Source organism: Dipodomys merriami, unplaced genomic scaffold, assembly GCF_024711535.1.
Source record: "Dipodomys merriami isolate MVZ:Mamm:240054 unplaced genomic scaffold, mDipMer1.0.p SCAF_4, whole genome shotgun sequence".
Classification (NCBI taxonomy): domain Eukaryota; kingdom Metazoa; phylum Chordata; class Mammalia; order Rodentia; family Heteromyidae; genus Dipodomys; species Dipodomys merriami.
The window spans coordinates 40,358,050-40,375,871 of NW_027205603.1; the positions used below are offsets into that span (position 1 = coordinate 40,358,050).

Genomic DNA, 17,822 nt, shown 5'->3' on the forward strand with positions numbered 1-17,822 from the left:
ATGTTTTCCAGATTGGCGACAAAGGTAAACAGTTTTGATACCTGAATACTGAAAATGCATGCTATTCTGATTGCACATCTTATCCCTTCCAGGCAAAGAGAGGCTACTTCAGTATCATCACAATCTTGCAGTCCCACACTGAATGCAGCCAGAAATGGTGTCCAAGCCAACTAGAAAAATTTTAGATATATCATTGATATCAAGTAGCAATTAAATTGTTACAGAACAGTATTAATATTTTTCAAAGTTTCCAGACAAGGAACACAACCTAAGAGCTGAGAAAAAGAAATGAGATTATTTGCATAGTTACATAGATAGCTTTCTTAGAAAATGGGGGAAATTATATAATGCTGCCTGACCTTAAATAAGTGGGAAAGCAGATCATTTTGATAATCATATACATATTTTAAGACTAGCATCCATAAATTATTTATATCAATAAGAATAAAGGAATAGTCAATATTCATAGAAGTATTAGTTCATATAATCTTAGAATTTATCATTGTGATAATTTGACACCTGCAATAACTCATAATCTATTTCCAATAGAATTATTTTTCATACTTGGGACAAATTATGGCATCATCTTTTTAAACTTTCACCCTAGATATCAGTTAGCATAAATACATTGGTAACAAATATTTTACATTGAGGTTATTATCTCTCGTTCATACTTGAACAGTATTAAAAACAAAATAGTTACCTCTTTCCTGCATTACAGATTAAGGAAGACAACAAATATTAAAACTGACCCATAGCAGTGTGTATGTATTAACACCCTATAATCCTAATCTTAGCACTCAGAAGGCAGGAGGGTAGAAAGTACAGAGTACCTCAAAAACCACCTCTGAATAACTCATTAAAAGTTGTACTTTAAAAATCTCTGGAAAGGGCTGGGAAGGCGGCTCAGCAGTAGAGCGATTCCCTTGCATGCATGAGGCTCTGGGTTCGATTCCTCAGCACCACATAAGCAAAAAGAAAAAAGCCGAAGTGGCACTGTGGCTCAAGTGGTAGAGCGCTAGCCTTGAGCTGAAGAGCTTAGGGACAGCGCCCAGGCCCAGAGTTCAGGCCCAATGACAGGACCCCCCCAACCCCCCAAAAAAGAAAAAAAATCGATGGAAAATCCTAATATTAAAATTTGTAACTTTGAAATGTATAAAGAGTATTCCTGCTTTTTTTGTGTGTGGGGGGGGGGCGGTCAGTCATAGGGCTTGAATCCTGGGCCTGGGCGCTGTCCCTCCCTCAGATCTTCAGCTCAAGACTAGCACTCTACCATTTGAGCCACAGCACCACTTCTGGTTTCTGGTGATTTACTGGAGTCTCATGGACTTTCCTGCCTGGGCTGGCTTTGAATAGTGATCCTCAGATCTCAGCCTCCTGAGTAGCTAGGATTACAGGTGTTAGCCACCAGTGCCCAGCAATTCTCTGCTTTTAATAAATCATCAAGAAGCAAAATCATTATCCAAACAGCCTTGATGATGAAAAATGTTTTTTATCAGTGTATTATCAAAATGACAACAGGTTTTTTTTAATCTATAAAGCTTTTAACATTTCTAGGGAAAACAGAATTATCAGCAGTTTTAAGCTTCAGAAAGTTTAGAAGTAACAGTTTAAAACCCCTAAACAAAGAAACATAAAGCACAGTACTTGGGTTTTGCCCTAGTTCTGACCTATCATTTATTTAATCCCTCTGAAACTTATTCATCTATAGTACTTGAAAATGCCACTTTAGAGAGATGCTGTGAGAAATATAGAAAGTGTAGCACTTATAAACACACACTATACTGTGAAGGCAGTAAATTACACATGCTACTACAGAGAAAACAGTACTTGAATGGGGAAACCTGTGCTCTACTAAACAAGAAGAAATGGCCTTAAGTTAGTGGGGAAAAATTTTTATCTTCATAAGGAATGAAAGACAATGATTTCTCTTATCAAACTAGATCTAAATAATATTCAGAGAAGAGATAAACAGTCCACTTCTAACCATACAAACTTTGTAAAATACAATTTGACAACACATTAGAAAGTTCTTAAAACTGTTTATATCTCTTAATATTATGAAATGAATTCTAGGAACTTACCACTGATCTTTTTCCCCAATTACTGTTTATTTGCTAAACAACTACAATCTACTATGGTAGATAATGGAAAAATGAAAACATTCCCTGGCCTCATAAATACAATATGTATGTAAAAATAACACATGTATCAAAAAAATCAAACCAATAATTATAACTAAACAAAGAATAGGCCCAGCATGTTATAAAAAGTAAAGATGTCAAGGACATAATCGAGGTTTCAAACTGGAAACTGCCTGGGCAAAAAAGAAAAGAACAGTCTAGAAAAATTCTAAACTTAAAATGAATGCCCTGAAAAAAAAAAAAGAAACACAATCTAAAAACTGAGAGTCCTGGTGTGACTGTGGCACAATAAGAGACAGAAGGAGTCAACAATGACATTTAGAAAAGGAGGTGGAGCCAAATTACTGAAGTTTCAATATACTGAATTTGATAGCATCACTCAAAGCCAATGGAGAGTTTCATAAAGAAGGTGGCATTCATTTCATTTTGTATTTTAAAAAATGGTAATTGTAGCCTCTGTGAATGGATAAAAAGAGCAGTTAGGAAAAGATTATATTAATTAGATAGAAATAAGAATGTTCGGGAGGGCCTGGGAAGGTGGTTCAGTGGTAGAGTGCTTGTCTTGCATGCATAAGGCCCTTGGTTCGATTCCTCTGCACCACATAAGCAGAAAAAGCCGGAAGTGATGCTGTGGCTTAAGCAGTAGAGCATTAGCCCTGAGCTGAAGAGCTGAGGGAAATGTCCAGGCCCAGAGTTCAGGCCCCACAACCAACAAAAAAAAAAGTCTGGGAGTAAGAGTTAGTAGAAATGGTTATGAGAGGAAATATTTCTTAAATCTAGCTTGAAGATTGAATTTGTACTGGTCCTGGGAATTTGAATTCAGGATCTGAGCACTGTCCCTGAGCTTCTTTGGCTGAAGACTAACACTCTACCATTGTAGCCACAGCTCCACATCCAGCCTTTTTAGTAGTTTATCGGAGATAAGAGTCTTATTCTCCTGCCTGGGTTGGCTTCAAACCGTAATCCTCCGATCTCTGCCTCTCCTGAGTAGCAGGATTACAGGCTTGAGCCACCATTGCCTGGTTGAAGAATTTTAAGTAAATGAGAGATAATCTAGAGATTAGATCATAAAAACTGTATGAAGAATTTTTAATGAAATGGGATGAGAAACATCAAGAAACAAAATTTTTTACTTGAGATGATCATACTGATGAAGATAGAAAAGTAGTACATAGCAATAACTTTTTTCTCTAGCAACAGAATTGTAGTTTTGTCATTTTGTTGAAAATGAATGAGATTATTTGAAATAAAAAAGCAAAAAGTCATTTTATAGAATTTAATTCTAAAATTTGACATCATTTTCTGTGTTTTTCTAAAGATAAAGCCAGCTACATTCTACATTCCAGCTACATCCCTAGCTCCCTCACTTATTCCTTAATTCACCAATTTTTTTTTTTTGGAGGGGGTCAGTTGTGGGGCTTGAACTCTGGGCTTGGGTGCTGTCCCTGTGCTCTTCAGCTCAAGGTGAGCACTGTACCGCTTGAGCCATAGCACCACTTCCGGTTTTCTACTGGTTTTATTGGAGATAAGAGTCTCACGGACTTTCCTGCCCGGGCTGGCTTTGAACCGTGATCCTCAGATCTCAGCCTCCTCAATAGCTAGGATTGCAGGTGTGAGCAACGAGCACCCGGCCTTTTTTTATTTTATTTTATTTTAGTTGGTTATGGGGTCTGAACTCTGGGCCTGGGCATTGTCCCTCAGCTCTTCAGCTCAAGGCTAGAGCTCAGCCACTTGAGCCACAGCGCCACTTCCCGCATTTTCTGCTTATGTGGTACTGAGGAATTGAACCCAGAGCCTCATGTACGCAAGGCAAGCACTCTACCACTGAGCCACCTTCACAGCCTCTAATTCACCAATTTTTTAAGGAACATTTTAACAAGCAGATCTTGAAGAAGTAGGGCAAAATTATACATCTTTAGATTTAAACAGAAGCAGAGTAATCTTGCAGTTACCTTTCCCTATCTACATACATGTGCGGTAGAATCAGAAGAGACCTTGAATTGTAATTTTCAGTCTCCCAAACCTGTCCCCTTTCAAATTTGACTTGATTCTCTTTAGAACTTCTTTAGAACCCTTATAAAATACTGTTACCTATTCTGAAATTTGGAGAATGGACAAAGAAAAAGGAACAGAATGAAGAAATAACTGAAAATCCAATTTCAAAGAACAATGAGAATCATTTATACTAAATTAGCCACAAACACAAATAAAAGTTCCATTTGTGTCTTAACCTAGGTTCTAGGCTCCAGGTCTACAATAACTATCATATTATTAGGCCCTAGACTAGAGCTAGCTCTGACAGCACAAGCTTCAAGACCACTTTGAAATCAGAGTTAATCCTAAATTTTAGATATAATTCATTTACAAGAAAGAAAAACAAGCCAAGGACTAATGATTATTCTCCAAAACCTTTCTAATCCCTAAGATTACACTATATTAGTTACTTACAGTACACAACTCCTTTTACTTACTTTAATGAAGACAAAATTTGTACCAACTAAGCCACAAATAACATGGCTATAATCTCCCATACTGAATGTGCTATACTTCCTTAAAAAATAAAACATGCAGAGTAAAACTTCATATCAATATACATACTACAGCAAAAGTTACTAGTAATTCTAACCTTAAACATAGGCCTCACATGCTCCAAATGTGTTGCACTTGTAAAAGGTGCCTGAACATGGCTCACAGCCTCCATTAGTGCTTTAGCTGTCTTGGCCATCTGTTCCATTTCTAAGTTATAAAGAAGTCTTCTTTGTTTTTCACTGGCTACATCTGAAATAAAAAAGACTGTTAGTATCTAAAATAGAAACAATTTAAAACACTATTTTGATGTTTTACTATTAAATACCAGTAATTAACATTAATTAAAAAGTTTTAAAAAACAAAGTAGAGGGGCTGGGAAGGTGGCTCAGTGGTAGAGTGCTTGCCTTGCATGCCTGAGGCCCTGGGTTTGATTCCTCAGCACCACATAAGCAAAAAGAAAAAAGCCAGAAGTGGTGCTGTAGCTCAAGTGGTAGAGCTGAAGAGCTGAGGGACAGCGCCCAGGCCCAGAGTTCAGGCCCCACTACCAGACCCCCCCCCCAAAAAAAAACAAAAAACAAAAAACGTAGAAAAGTCACATGTGTATGACTCTACTCACATGAAATATCCAGAATATATGACTCCAAAGAAACATAAAGTAGACTAGTGATGGTTAGGATCTAGAGGGAAAGGGAATGGGGAGTAACTGAGTAATGCATTTGGGGTTTTAATATGAGGTAACAACATAATTTTGAACCTAGCCAGAGGTGGTGGCTGTACAACACAGTGAATATATAATGTATACATGCCAAAAGAATTGTTCATATATATTTATTTGTGGTGCTGGGAATCAAACTCAGGGCCTTAAAGCTTGAAAAGCAAGTGCAATACTACGGGGCTGAATTTTTAACTTTAAAATGGTAAATTTCACCTCAAATTAAAAACAAGTGAAGGGAAAGGAAGGGGAAAAGAAGGGGAAGGAAGGGAAAGGCAGGGAGTACAACTTAGATTACATATCAGAAGCTACTGAAAACCTGTGAAAAAGGAAAGGAGCAAGTACAACTGTCACAATTAAAGTATTAGGGAAACCACTTAAGTGGGGATAGGAACAGCAGAGAGAAGTTAAAAACAATGAAATTCTTACACCATATATGCTTGAATTACATCTCCCAAGTCAGCATATAAGTATGTATATGAATAAAATACTCCAAAGTATTATAATCTTTTTAGCATATTACCACTACTTTTCATACCATTTTCCTTTTACATTGGTTTTCTACTATCATATAAAAAAGTCAGAGAAAAGAAGTAAGGATGTTACAGACAAGAGGAAGAAAGTCAAGTGAGAATAAACAGTTACTGAGACATAGAATGAAGGCTTGATTAATACATGTAATTTTATAATCAGAGATAAAAATATACCATCATATAAACTTCTGATTGATATTGGATTGAAACAAAAAACCTAAGGATACCTAACTTAAAATTTAGCTTTGCCATTTACTCCTTTTGGGTTTTTTTAGGGATAGTAAAGATTAAATAAAAATTTTTATACTACATTTACCTCAAAAGTTCTGATTCTCTTTCCTAATCTCTCTGGGTCTAGAGTTCTCTTACATATAAAATGAAAGATAATCATTTAAATTCTTTAAAACTAATTTTCCACAGTATCCCAAAAGATAAGGAATAAGGTAAGTTACACATTATTCTTTCTGATAGTACCTTCCTAACCCCATGACTCTCATAGTTCTTCAGCTTTTAAAAACACGTACATGTCATATAGACCTTATTGCTTCTGTGTCAAAAATAGTGCTAGGCATGGTAGCATATACCAAGAATCGCAGCTACTCAGAAGGCAGAGATAAGAGGATTACAGTCTGAGGCCAGCTCTGAGCAAAAATGTGAGACTCGGGCTGGGAAGGTAGCTCAGTGGTAGAGCGCTTGCCTTGCATGCCTGAGGCCCTGGGTTCGATTCCTCAGCACCACATAAGCAAAAAGAAAAAAAAAGCCAGAAGTGGCGCTGTGGCTCAAGTGGTAGAGCACTAGCCTTGAGCTGAAGAGCTGAGGGACAGTGCCCAGGCCCAGAGTTCAGGCCCCACGACCGGACCAAAAAATAAAAAAATAAAAAAAAATAAAAAAATAAAAAAAATGTGAGACCCAAAAATAACTACAGGAAAAAAGGGCTGGCAATGTGACTCAAGTGGTAGAGTACCTGCCTAGAAAGTTCAGTACTGCTCCTCACTCTACTGAAGTATCTTGTGGCTACTGCAATGTGTTCAAGCTTGAGATTTCACTTCCAAGTAGAAGTACTCAGAAAGGCATTAGTCTTTTTTATATACTATAGTTATTTATAAGCTATTATCCTCATAGAACCAACAATGTCCTGAAGACAGATTTTAGCTCTAATTTAATCACTATTTTCTACAATGTCCAGAATGAAGCTGGGCAGGTAAAATCTAGCTTCAATAGTGTCATAATTTGACTGGAGTAGTCATTCCAATAATGTTAATCTTCCCTATCTCTTCCATCTTCCCTTTATGGGTAACAATATATAAGAAGACATTATTTGTAGATGATGATGAGGCAGAATAAAGAATAAAGACTGGTCTAGCCCATCTCTTCGACTTCAAAATCCTTGCTGAGATGAACTGCTAAATTAGTCAACTACATATTTAAATTTACACTAGCACAGACAAATTATTTAGTATTCTTAAGTGGTCAGGATGTGAAAACATTTTGTATCACTAAATTCTGTATTACACTACTTCTCATAAAAACATAGTTCTCTGCCATACTTTCATAGGGTTACTTTATTTTAAATCAAGGAAACAAAAATTCCCTTTAAGAACTCATGTTTTAAGCCAGGCATTGTGGCACAAATCTATAATCTTAGCACTTGGGAGGCTGCAACAAGATGATTAGGAATTTCAGGCAAGCCTGGACTACATAAACAAACAAAACAACAAAAATACCAAAAAACCAAAAAAATTTAAACTCTCATGATTCTCCCCTGAATAATCAGGATTGATTGATCTGGATACTTACTTTGCTTAGTTGATTTTGTAGGGATTGTTAGTTCTTTTGTTTCTTTCATTGATATCTTTTTCCCAGCTATTTCATTATAGATGGCTGACAGATATTCTTCAGGAAGATCTTTACTATCATTGATACCTCTATTCATTTTAATGTACTGTTCCTTTGTCATTTTGTTTTTAACCTAAATATGAAAAACAATTTATAATACCCAAAAGTTAACATAAAATTTTCACTCATTTTAAAATACGAGTTTTTTTTTTTTTTTTTTTTTTTTTTGGAGGGGGGGTGAATCGGTCATGGGTAGGGCTTCAATGTGGAGCCTGGGCACTGTCCTGAGCATTTTTGCTCAAGTCTAATGCTCTACCACTTTGAGCCACAGTGCCACCTCCAGTTTTCTGGTGGGTAATTGTAGATTGGAGTCTTACAAACTTTCTTGCCCGGATGGCTTTCTACCACAATCCTCAGATCTCAGCCTCCTGAGTAGCTAGGATTACAGGCATCAGCCATCAGCACCAGCACAAGTACTTTTTTAAAGTTATAATCTGATGGCTGAAGCAGAAAATGTCATGTCATATATATATATATATATGTATATGTGTATATATATACATATATAAATTCATAGAAGTAAAAGTAATAGAAAAGACCCATTCTAGAATGTTATAATGTACCTTGTCCTTGTGCAGATGTGGAAATGAGCAGTATGCAATAAAAAGAGAGACTAGATCATTGTTTTTGCCCAAGATTTAAGAGTGCTAGTAGTTTATTTAATAGGCCACAACAACTTTTGGAAACACACAATCAAAAAATTTAAAACTAGTTCAGAAAACCATAAATGTTATTAAGAGCAAATTTTCTAGAAGAGTGGATGCAAAAATAGCAATAGTTGACACTAAAAACCAAGTAACAGTCTCTGAGTTATCATGGCAATGAATCTGTATAAAGTATCCTTAGAATGTTTTGTCTTATTCAAGAATATTCTCAACAAGAATGTTCTACTTAGTCTGCAAGATGGTAGCCTCATTATAAAACTGCAAAATATAGCACGGCATTATAGCACTGCAAAATGTTTATGCTGTACTTCTAAAAATTCAAATAGAGAAAATCCAGACTTATATCTCTGCAGAGATACCTATTAGATATATTCTTACTACCTTTCATAAAAACTTAAAATCGGGCCTAAAGAAGAAACGTGAAATGTACAAAGGACACAGAACAATACTCAAATAATCAAAAACTTGCAAAAGTAATTAAGCTTTGAGGATATAATTAGAACACACGTACTTGACTTCACATTACTCGGCAAGTAGCATCTTTCTAATGTGTCAAAGGACCAAAGGACTTTTCCTAGAAAACTTTCTAAAAATATTACTATGAAACTTTTTTCATAGGAAACTTTATTATTAAGACAATAAAACTCTGGCATATTATAACTTTAAAAATGTAACTTATCACAACACTAAAAGGTATAAAAAAAAAAAGGACCAGGAACGACTAAGTAAATAAACATAAATGTTGCCTAATAACAAGAAAATTAAAATCACCGGAAAATTTTAAGCATGGCAAAATGTTTTAACATCACTTGACTCAAACAAATTGAGGCAGAAACAAATCTCGAAAGGAAATCTTAAGTACCAGGAAAGCCACTGTGCATCTGAATATAGGCTTCTAGAAGCTGAGATTCTAGACACGGTAGACAATTCTACTTTACTTCTTGTATCTTTTATGGAATACTCCACTCTTGAATTCAATTCTGATATGTTCAAACTAAGCTGCCCAGATCAGGGTTTGAATCCTGTAAAGCTGTTTTTCATGAATGATAAAGATTAATGTATATACACAAAAAATATGTTATAAATATATCTCAAATGTTTGCCCACTGCCAGGCTGATCCCAAGTACGTGTTTCATGGACAGGAGCTTTTGCCCTGAGGACCAGACACTGTTTTGAATATAATGCTTCCTAGCAGATTGTGTTCAGAAACTTAACCATCTTGAATACTAATGAAAAAGTGTAAAAGAAAACTTCAGTATTTCTCTAAATAATGTGTGTGTATGTGTGTGTGTGTGTGTAGGAAGATGTGGCACAGCTGCAAATGATGTTATTTATAAAAACAAATTCTTTTTAAAAAGTATAAAAAGTGTATAAAGACAAAAGCAGTTATATTCCAGGTTACAAACTGGTTCAAACTTTTCAAAGCCAGCCCAGGCAGGCAACTCCGTGCAACTCTTATCTCCAATAAACCACTAGAAACCGGAAGTGGTGCTGTGTGTGGCTCAAGGGGTAAAATGCTCGCCTTGAGCTGAAGAGCTGAGGGACTGCGCCAAAGTCCAGAGTTCAAGCCCATGACCAACATGCCAAAGGTTTGTTGTTGTTTTGTAATACTAAGCATTGACCTTAGGGCCTCGTGCTTCCTGGGAAGACACTTGGCCACTAGAGAGTCACTCCTCTAGCCCTGCCAAAAGAAAATTTAAATGATCCAAAAAAATATTTTTTTTATTAAAATGGTATCTATAAAGCCCAGTAAACCTTTGGTGTTGGTGTTCGTAGCTGTTTCATTCTGGTATTTTTAAATGAGAGAAACTTCAAATATAATGCTTCCATCTTGTTGTATATTTTCCATGCCCATCTCCCTTAAACATATCAACACACACACACACACACACACACACACACACACACACACACACACACACACACACACACACACACACACACACACACACACACACACACACACACACACACACACACACACACACACACACACACCCTACACTGAAAAGTTTAACCTTAATCTGAAAATAAATTTCAATGTTCTATTATATCTTAGATCTAATTTATATCCTAAGGATAAATATCAGTAGATGATTTCTCCTAGAAATATTAAGGAATTCTTGGAAATAGCTTATGAAAGTAATTTTATCCAAAGATATCAAAGTATGTTACTCAAAAATTAAGCAAAAAAAAAACAACCCTAAGAGCTTAAAAAATTTCTGTAGATATCTGAAATCAAATGACAGTTCTTCAATATTCAAGAAGGAATTATTTGGGAGAGAAAAGAAGCAGAATGAACAAAATTGGCCATAAACTTGTACCTATAGAGGCTGGGTAACTTGTATGATCCTAATGTCTTTACTGATGCAATATTTCTTAGTGGTTTATGTACAGTGTATTTATATGTGGCAAATATATACAAAAGATATTTTATATTTAAATTTATCTTAAGCTTTGCACAATTGTTAATCATGAGACTGACCAGTATTCTATATTCTACAGATGCTTGAAAATGTAGTTAATTAGCTAGGGCTGTAGCTCTGTGGTAGAGTATCTGCCTTACTAGGTTTGATTCCCAGCACCACCAAAGAATAAAAAATAATAATCTAATTAGAACACAAGGCACAATACCTATGTGCATCTGATCATATAAAATAGTATTTATGGAAAGAACTCCAGAAAATGGAAACAAGGTTTTTTTCCCTTTGTTGCTATTTTTGTTTTCTTTTCTTTTTGCCTTATTTGTTTAATTATCTGTTTTTAGGAAGGTACAGGGGGGCACAGAAAGGGTAAGACACAGGAACAAAGGGTGAACAAACAAATGCAGCAGTGGTACACACTAAACACTATGTTAAATATGAACTATACAACCTCTGAGTGAGGATTGGAGGGAAAAACTGGGAGAGAGTGAGGAAGGGTTGACACTGTTCAAAAAGAAATGTACTCTTTATCTGACTTATGTAAGTGTAACCCCCCCCAAAAAAATCATCTTTGTAATAACAATTTTAAAATGAATGAGAAAGAAAAAAGTAAATTGAAGAAGACAAATAAAAATGTACCTCACTTTTAATGATGAATTAGTTATTAAAATATTCATAGTACTCAAAAAATCTAATTAGATTACAGATATTGTATTTGTAAAATGTTTCTCACTTCTTAATACAGTAACTGCTTCAACTTACATAACATTAACTTCTCAATTAGTAATTACTGAATTCAAAGAACATATTAAATTTTCACTAGTTACAAAACTGACATAAAAGGAAAACTTACCTGTGGACTATGAAGGTCTGTGGTCAACATGATAATTGAATATGCCAAAACATAAGCAGTATCTGCACTAGCAAAAAGGGTTTGTCTGGAAAAGTAAGTGTGTTATGTTATAAACTTTTATTGCTTCAGTTTTAATTAAATAAGTTACTTCAAACCTCAAGGAATTTTTTTAACTTTCCATTCTGCATTATAATTTTTAATGAATTTGACTTCTCATGTCCAGATAGTACACAATAAAGAAAAGGATTATGTCCTGTTATCTGGATACTGATAAGTATTAAGAATATAGTTGACAATCAAGCAGTATCTCACCCTTACTTACCCTTGGTTGCATTCTAGGTATCTTGCAGCAAATTTTTCCATTAATCGATCAATTTTTTGAGCTTCCCCTGGAAGACGGAATCCTTCCAGAAACATTCGAAGGGCAGAAACAAAATCTTTTCCTGAAAAGTCATGTTGATCCACATATGCATACATGACTTCCTTATTAAATTTGTCATTGTCTCCCAGAAACTCACCCACTTGAGTCTAAATATAAAATATAAAAATTGATATTCTAATGGCACATTACATTACCACACAGGCATTTAAAAAGCAAAAAAAGTTATAATACAAAAGTTTTTGATTACAGAGTTAATGTCAAACATGAAGCCAAAGGCAAATGTGATAAATGTTTAAAAAAATCAAAATATTCTAACTTAAAATATTTTAAAAAGCAAAATTTATTGGTACTAATGAATTTTAGTAAATACATGTGTATATATATATGTATATATAGTGTATATATATATATATGTCTACATATATATCATACAGTACCCTTGTTATTCTTTAGCTTTTAATGTTCTCCATATTTAAGGAACCATTTTAAAGGAAGCATAGTATTATTAACTTTAAAAGTAATTCTCCAGAAAAGTTCAGAATAAAATGAAATAATATACTTACAGAGTCTAATCTTTCCTCTTGATGTAAGAATTGAGCAATATCTTCAGGTGTAGTGCCCAGCATTCCTTGTTCTTGGAGGTACTGTATTCCTCTCTTTGGTTTCTTATTAAATCTGATAGTGTTAAAAGTTAATAAGCATATTGAACATAGAATGTCATTTGTATTCCTTAAAAAGATCATAAACTACAGCAAATTAATTTTCTAATAGTAATTAGATAACAGGAGCTAATCTAAGATGTGAATACATAAAAATATGAGACAACATTTTCTTTTATCTTTCTTCACAGAACAGAATAACAAATGGAAGGTCATCATTATCACTGATAAGATTACACAGACCTCTTGTTGTAGTAGGTCCTATTTCCTCCTATATCAACAGTGGTCAACAAGATTTAGGGAAAATGCCATCCAGTAAACTAATTTTGAGTAAGGACATGGACACTAAGTATTTCATACTTTGAATATGTATTTTTCTAAATTCTTAAGTATTTTTGGTTCACTTGTAGACATGGATTAGAATCGAACATAAAACCTTCCTATGTATATTGCTTATTTATCTTTACCTACTCATCTCAGGCCTGTCTATTCTTATATATTCTCTTGAATTCCCTAAACATATGTGTTTGGAGATTCTTCCTTTGCACGCCTTTACAGGCTCCATTTACATTTAAAAAAAATAAAACTGAACCTTTTAGCTTAAGACTCACCTTTTATTATTTGGATATCTTATCACCTAATACTGGAGATTTTTTAAAAGTATTTTTATTACTTTAAGTAGTTATACAAAGGAGCTGCCATTCACCAAAGCAATTTATGAATACAGAGGCTCTTGATCAGTTACCCCTCCCTTTTAACATTTTACCCACCCGCTCCCAACCTACTCCTCTTACTTAATTTTAGATTATAAATTGAATTTTATGCCATTTAACAAAGCAGTATGTGCACAGTACATCTTTGTCAGTGTCATCACTTCAACATCCCCCTATTGAGCCAATCCTGTATTTCTCAATTCCGGGTGTGTGTGTATGTGCACTCGTGCGTGCGTGCGTGTGTGTATGCATGTGTGTGTGTGTGTAAAAATGAATGCTTGTCTGCATTCTTCCTCCTTCATTGTTCTATCCCCATCCCCTTACTCCCACCACCTTCCCCTCTCACAAGTATCAATTTCCTGGGACATTTTTTGTTGAGTTTCGACTTAGTCTTTTTAAATGATTATACTACTTGCACTCTCCATAGAGTCAATTACACTTTTGTTAATTCATCTGTAATACCTTGCTTACTACCCAGTTGTTTACTTGTAGATTTACAGGCACATTCTAGCTACTACAAATGAGGGAAAACATGCAACCTATGTTTCTCTAAATCTGGCTATTTCACTTAACATAATTTTTTCCACATCTTTCCATTTCCTTACAAATGGCACAATATCATTCTTTCTGGTGGATCTAAAGAATTCCACATTTTCTTGATCCATCTGTCCACTGAGGGGCATTTGGGCTGATTCCATATCTTGGCTATGGTAAACAATGCTGTAGTGAACATGGTTTGTGCTAGTAGCTTTCCTTGTTTGTGCTCTATTGGATAAATGCCCAGGAGTGAAATTCCTGGCTCATGCGCTTCCTTGAAGGATTAAGTCCTGCCTTACTCCCCAGGGTCAAGCAAAGCACCAAGTGTGTGCTCACATGCTTGTCCGCAGGCAGGTCATTCTGACCTTGGCCCCCAAAAGACAACAGACCCCACATCCCAGCATTCCACTGTGGGTCTGGCCAAGGACATCACTAATGGCCTCCAAGAGACCATAACCCATTTTTTATTCTCTGCTTCCTTGTAGAAATCTATATAAGCCCACCTCAAAATCCAGTCCCCTGCACAACCTCCAAACCCACTGAAAGGTCTGTGCCCCTCGCTGTTTCTCAATAAACAGTCCTTGCCTGTTGACAATTGAGTCCATCCTATTCCTTTTCCGTTCTCAATTTTCCCAACACTTCCTATCTCATTTTGTCCATATGGTAACCTACCCTTGGAACTGCTGGCAAAAACATCTTTCTAAATCAGAAATTTGATGATGTCATTCCTCTAAAAAACTGTAATAAGTGTCAATAAGAACAAAATGAAAACTCGTTTACAGCAGAAATGAGACCTTCTACAATACAAATCTCACCTCCTGTTACTTCTTCATTCTGCCTGCCTTGCTGAATAAAGTCCTCAAATTATCCTCCCTGTCTACACTGGAGCCAAACCCTCAGTCCTATTTTTTCATATAGGGCTTTGCACTTTTTTGCCCATCCTGGGAAATATTTCAGTCTCTTTTCTGGAATATTCTTTCCTACTCCGTCTTAATGATTCCCTTGTTAAATTCTAATTTATCCTTAGCCACATGTTAATTCAATTACTTTTCACTGAGATAAACACCTCTCCACTCCCTAGAAGAGTAGGGAAGCTAAATCTCAACTTTTTTTTCTGTTATGGTATTAGGACTTTGATCTCAGGACCTTTTGCTCTTGCTCAGCGTTTTTTGCTCACAGCAGATATTCTACTATTAGAGTTATGTATCTAATCTGGCACTATCACTTATTAACTGGAGATAGGGACTTTTCTGCTTCAGCTGGCTCCAAACCTCAGTCCTCGAATCTCAGCTTCTTGGATAAGTTCCAATCCACTGGTGTTGGGCTGGAACTTAGTTTTGAAAAATGTTTTTTTTTTTTTTTTAAATAGGCAGTAGAAAAAAAGACTTCAAAGAATAAGTTATACAAAACTAAAAAAAAAAAAAAGAACAGTATGATGAACAGCTCTGGGTCTTGAGGACCTCATAACTGCTAAACAAGCACTCTACCACTGAAGTACAACTCTAGCCCCTAGAAGTAGACTTTGATTGAAGAAAGTAGTTGGTCAGGCACAGGGGCTTATAATCCTAGAAGACGTTGATCTGAAGTCAGTCTGGACAAAAAGTTGGCAAGAATTGTGTTTCAATAAGCCAGACGTAGGGATACATGGCTGTGATCTCAGCTATGGAGGAGTTTTAGAAGGACTGTGGTCCAAGGCCACACTGGACAAGAACTACAAAGCTCTATATGAAAAATTAGCAAAAAAGGGCTAAGAAAGTAGCTCAAGTAGTAGAGTTCTTGCCTATCAAGCAGAAGACAGAGTTCAAACACTAGATCTGTGATGATGGCTTCTTGATCCTCAAGTACTTCAAATTCTTGGCAGCACTTTCTACAAGTCTCTATTTGTGATCTTACATGGAACTAATTAAAAAAAAAAAAAAACTATTTTGTCCACATTTAGACCATAATATTGAAGGTAGGGATCAGTGACTTCATGGTGCTTGGTATAGTCAAGTACCAAATCTGTGTTTGTTGAATGACCAGCAGAATTTCAAAATGTGTAATTGTTTACACATACTAAACAATAAACCCCTTAGAGAGAAAGGAAGGGTCAGTTCATTCAGTTACTTTACCTAGAAACTGTATATCTAGAACAGACAGGATGTAGATTTATACAGACTGAACAATTTGAATGAAGTTCTGATGGTTACTTAATGAGTCAACTTTGTTAAGACTTTACAATCTTACAACATATATATATATATATATATATATATATATATGTCAACATTTTTCATATTTAGCACTGAAAAAAAAATACTTCAACTGTTACCCAAAGGCATTGCTTAAGTATCATCAGAAATAAATGTTCTAAAGCAGAAGTAGAAAAACAGGTAAACACACAACAAGATTTTAAATAGTTTACAGTAGCTAGAGTCAGGATCAGAGGCCAAAAAATAAGTTTTTCCTTATTGCACCTTTGGAAAAAAAAAGAATAAGAAGGATGACAAAACAGCTGTCAGCATAGGAAATAGCCCAGAAGCAAGCAAATATCACAAAACTTAGAAAGAAAACTGATTTCACAAGATTAGAGTCTAGTACAGTAATCAGGCTGAGAAAGAGATAATCATCTTAATATATAAAAATGAAATCAATAACAAATGTATTACTAAGAAGAATAGTTAGTACACTTGTAACACAATTGGAGAATATATAAAACCAATGTTAACTACTAATAGTTTCGAAGTTTAAATTTTTAAGCTGTCACCTGAAATATAATAGGGGATTTTCATAACTGAACCAAATTTACAAAATGCAGAAGTATACAATGTTCATCAATAGCATATAATGTTATGTGTATGACAACAATTTTAAGAGCCAGTTTGAGCTAGACTACAATAAACAAGGGGAGTTAAATAAGGAATAATTAGAATTCTTAGATCTAAGAGAGATAAGATAGTAATTTTAAAGCAATAAAAATAATGAGAAGCTGGGTGCCAGTGGCTCACTCCTGTAATTCTAGCTATTCAGAAGGCTGAGATCTGAGGATCATGGTGCAAAGCCAGCCCCAGCAGGCAAGTCCGTGAGACTCATCTCCAATAAACCACCAGAAAACTGGAGGTGGAACTGTGGTTCAAGTGGTAGAGTGCTACCTGAGGGACAGGGCCCAGGTCTAGAGTTCAAGACCCACGACTGACACGCCCCTCCCCCCCCCCAAAAAAAAATAATGTAGGAAAACTCAGGATAGAGGTGACATGTTTCTGGCAGAGGGATAGTCAGTAACATTTCTCCTTAAACTCTGACACTTACAAATCTATCCCTTGTTCTATGATTTCCTTTTGTTGCTTCAGGACTTCAAATTGCTCTGGATTATCAGTGCCAGACATTTGTGTGCTATAGCTACCAATTCCTGATGATGATGTTGATTCCAGGGAGTTTAAACTTCCGTATCTGTTTATTGTTTCAGGGTGTTTCATTTCATTCATCTCTTGTTCTGATGGTTTTTCCTGACCTGTAAGAAGAAAACCTGTTATAGCGGTCAAGTAGTATCCTGATTATCTCTAGCAGATGCCTAAAACCACAAATAGGAAGAAGTCTGTATTTATCATATTTGTACCTATATGTCCATGATAAGTTAAAACTTGAGTATGGTAAGAGATGAAATACAATAGTAAGAGATAAAAATATAAACAGTGGGAGAGCATAGCTCCCCAAATCTTATTGTACCGTAGACCTAAGCAACTTTAGCATATGGTATTGTTCCCTTATTAAGTAAAAAACTTTTATCTTTTTATTC

General features: G+C 35.4%; 1 protein-coding gene across 3 annotated transcripts in view; it reads right to left on the reverse strand.

The window, feature by feature from the left end:
* Arfgef1 (ARF guanine nucleotide exchange factor 1) overlaps positions 1 to 17,822 on the reverse strand; it is a 116,415-nt gene that overhangs the window by 40,703 nt on the left and 57,890 nt on the right. For all 3 annotated transcript variants that reach the window (XM_069990843.1, XM_069990845.1, XM_069990846.1), the window contains exons 14-20: positions 17,336 to 17,537; positions 12,702 to 12,813; positions 12,079 to 12,284; positions 11,757 to 11,841; positions 7,716 to 7,887; positions 4,771 to 4,922; positions 42 to 170 (exon numbers count right to left, since the gene is read on the reverse strand). In XM_069990843.1, the coding sequence (XP_069846944.1) occupies positions 42 to 170; positions 4,771 to 4,922; positions 7,716 to 7,887; positions 11,757 to 11,841; positions 12,079 to 12,284; positions 12,702 to 12,813; positions 17,336 to 17,537 (1,058 nt within the window). The remainder of the gene's footprint in view (positions 1 to 41; positions 171 to 4,770; positions 4,923 to 7,715; positions 7,888 to 11,756; positions 11,842 to 12,078; positions 12,285 to 12,701; positions 12,814 to 17,335; positions 17,538 to 17,822) is intronic.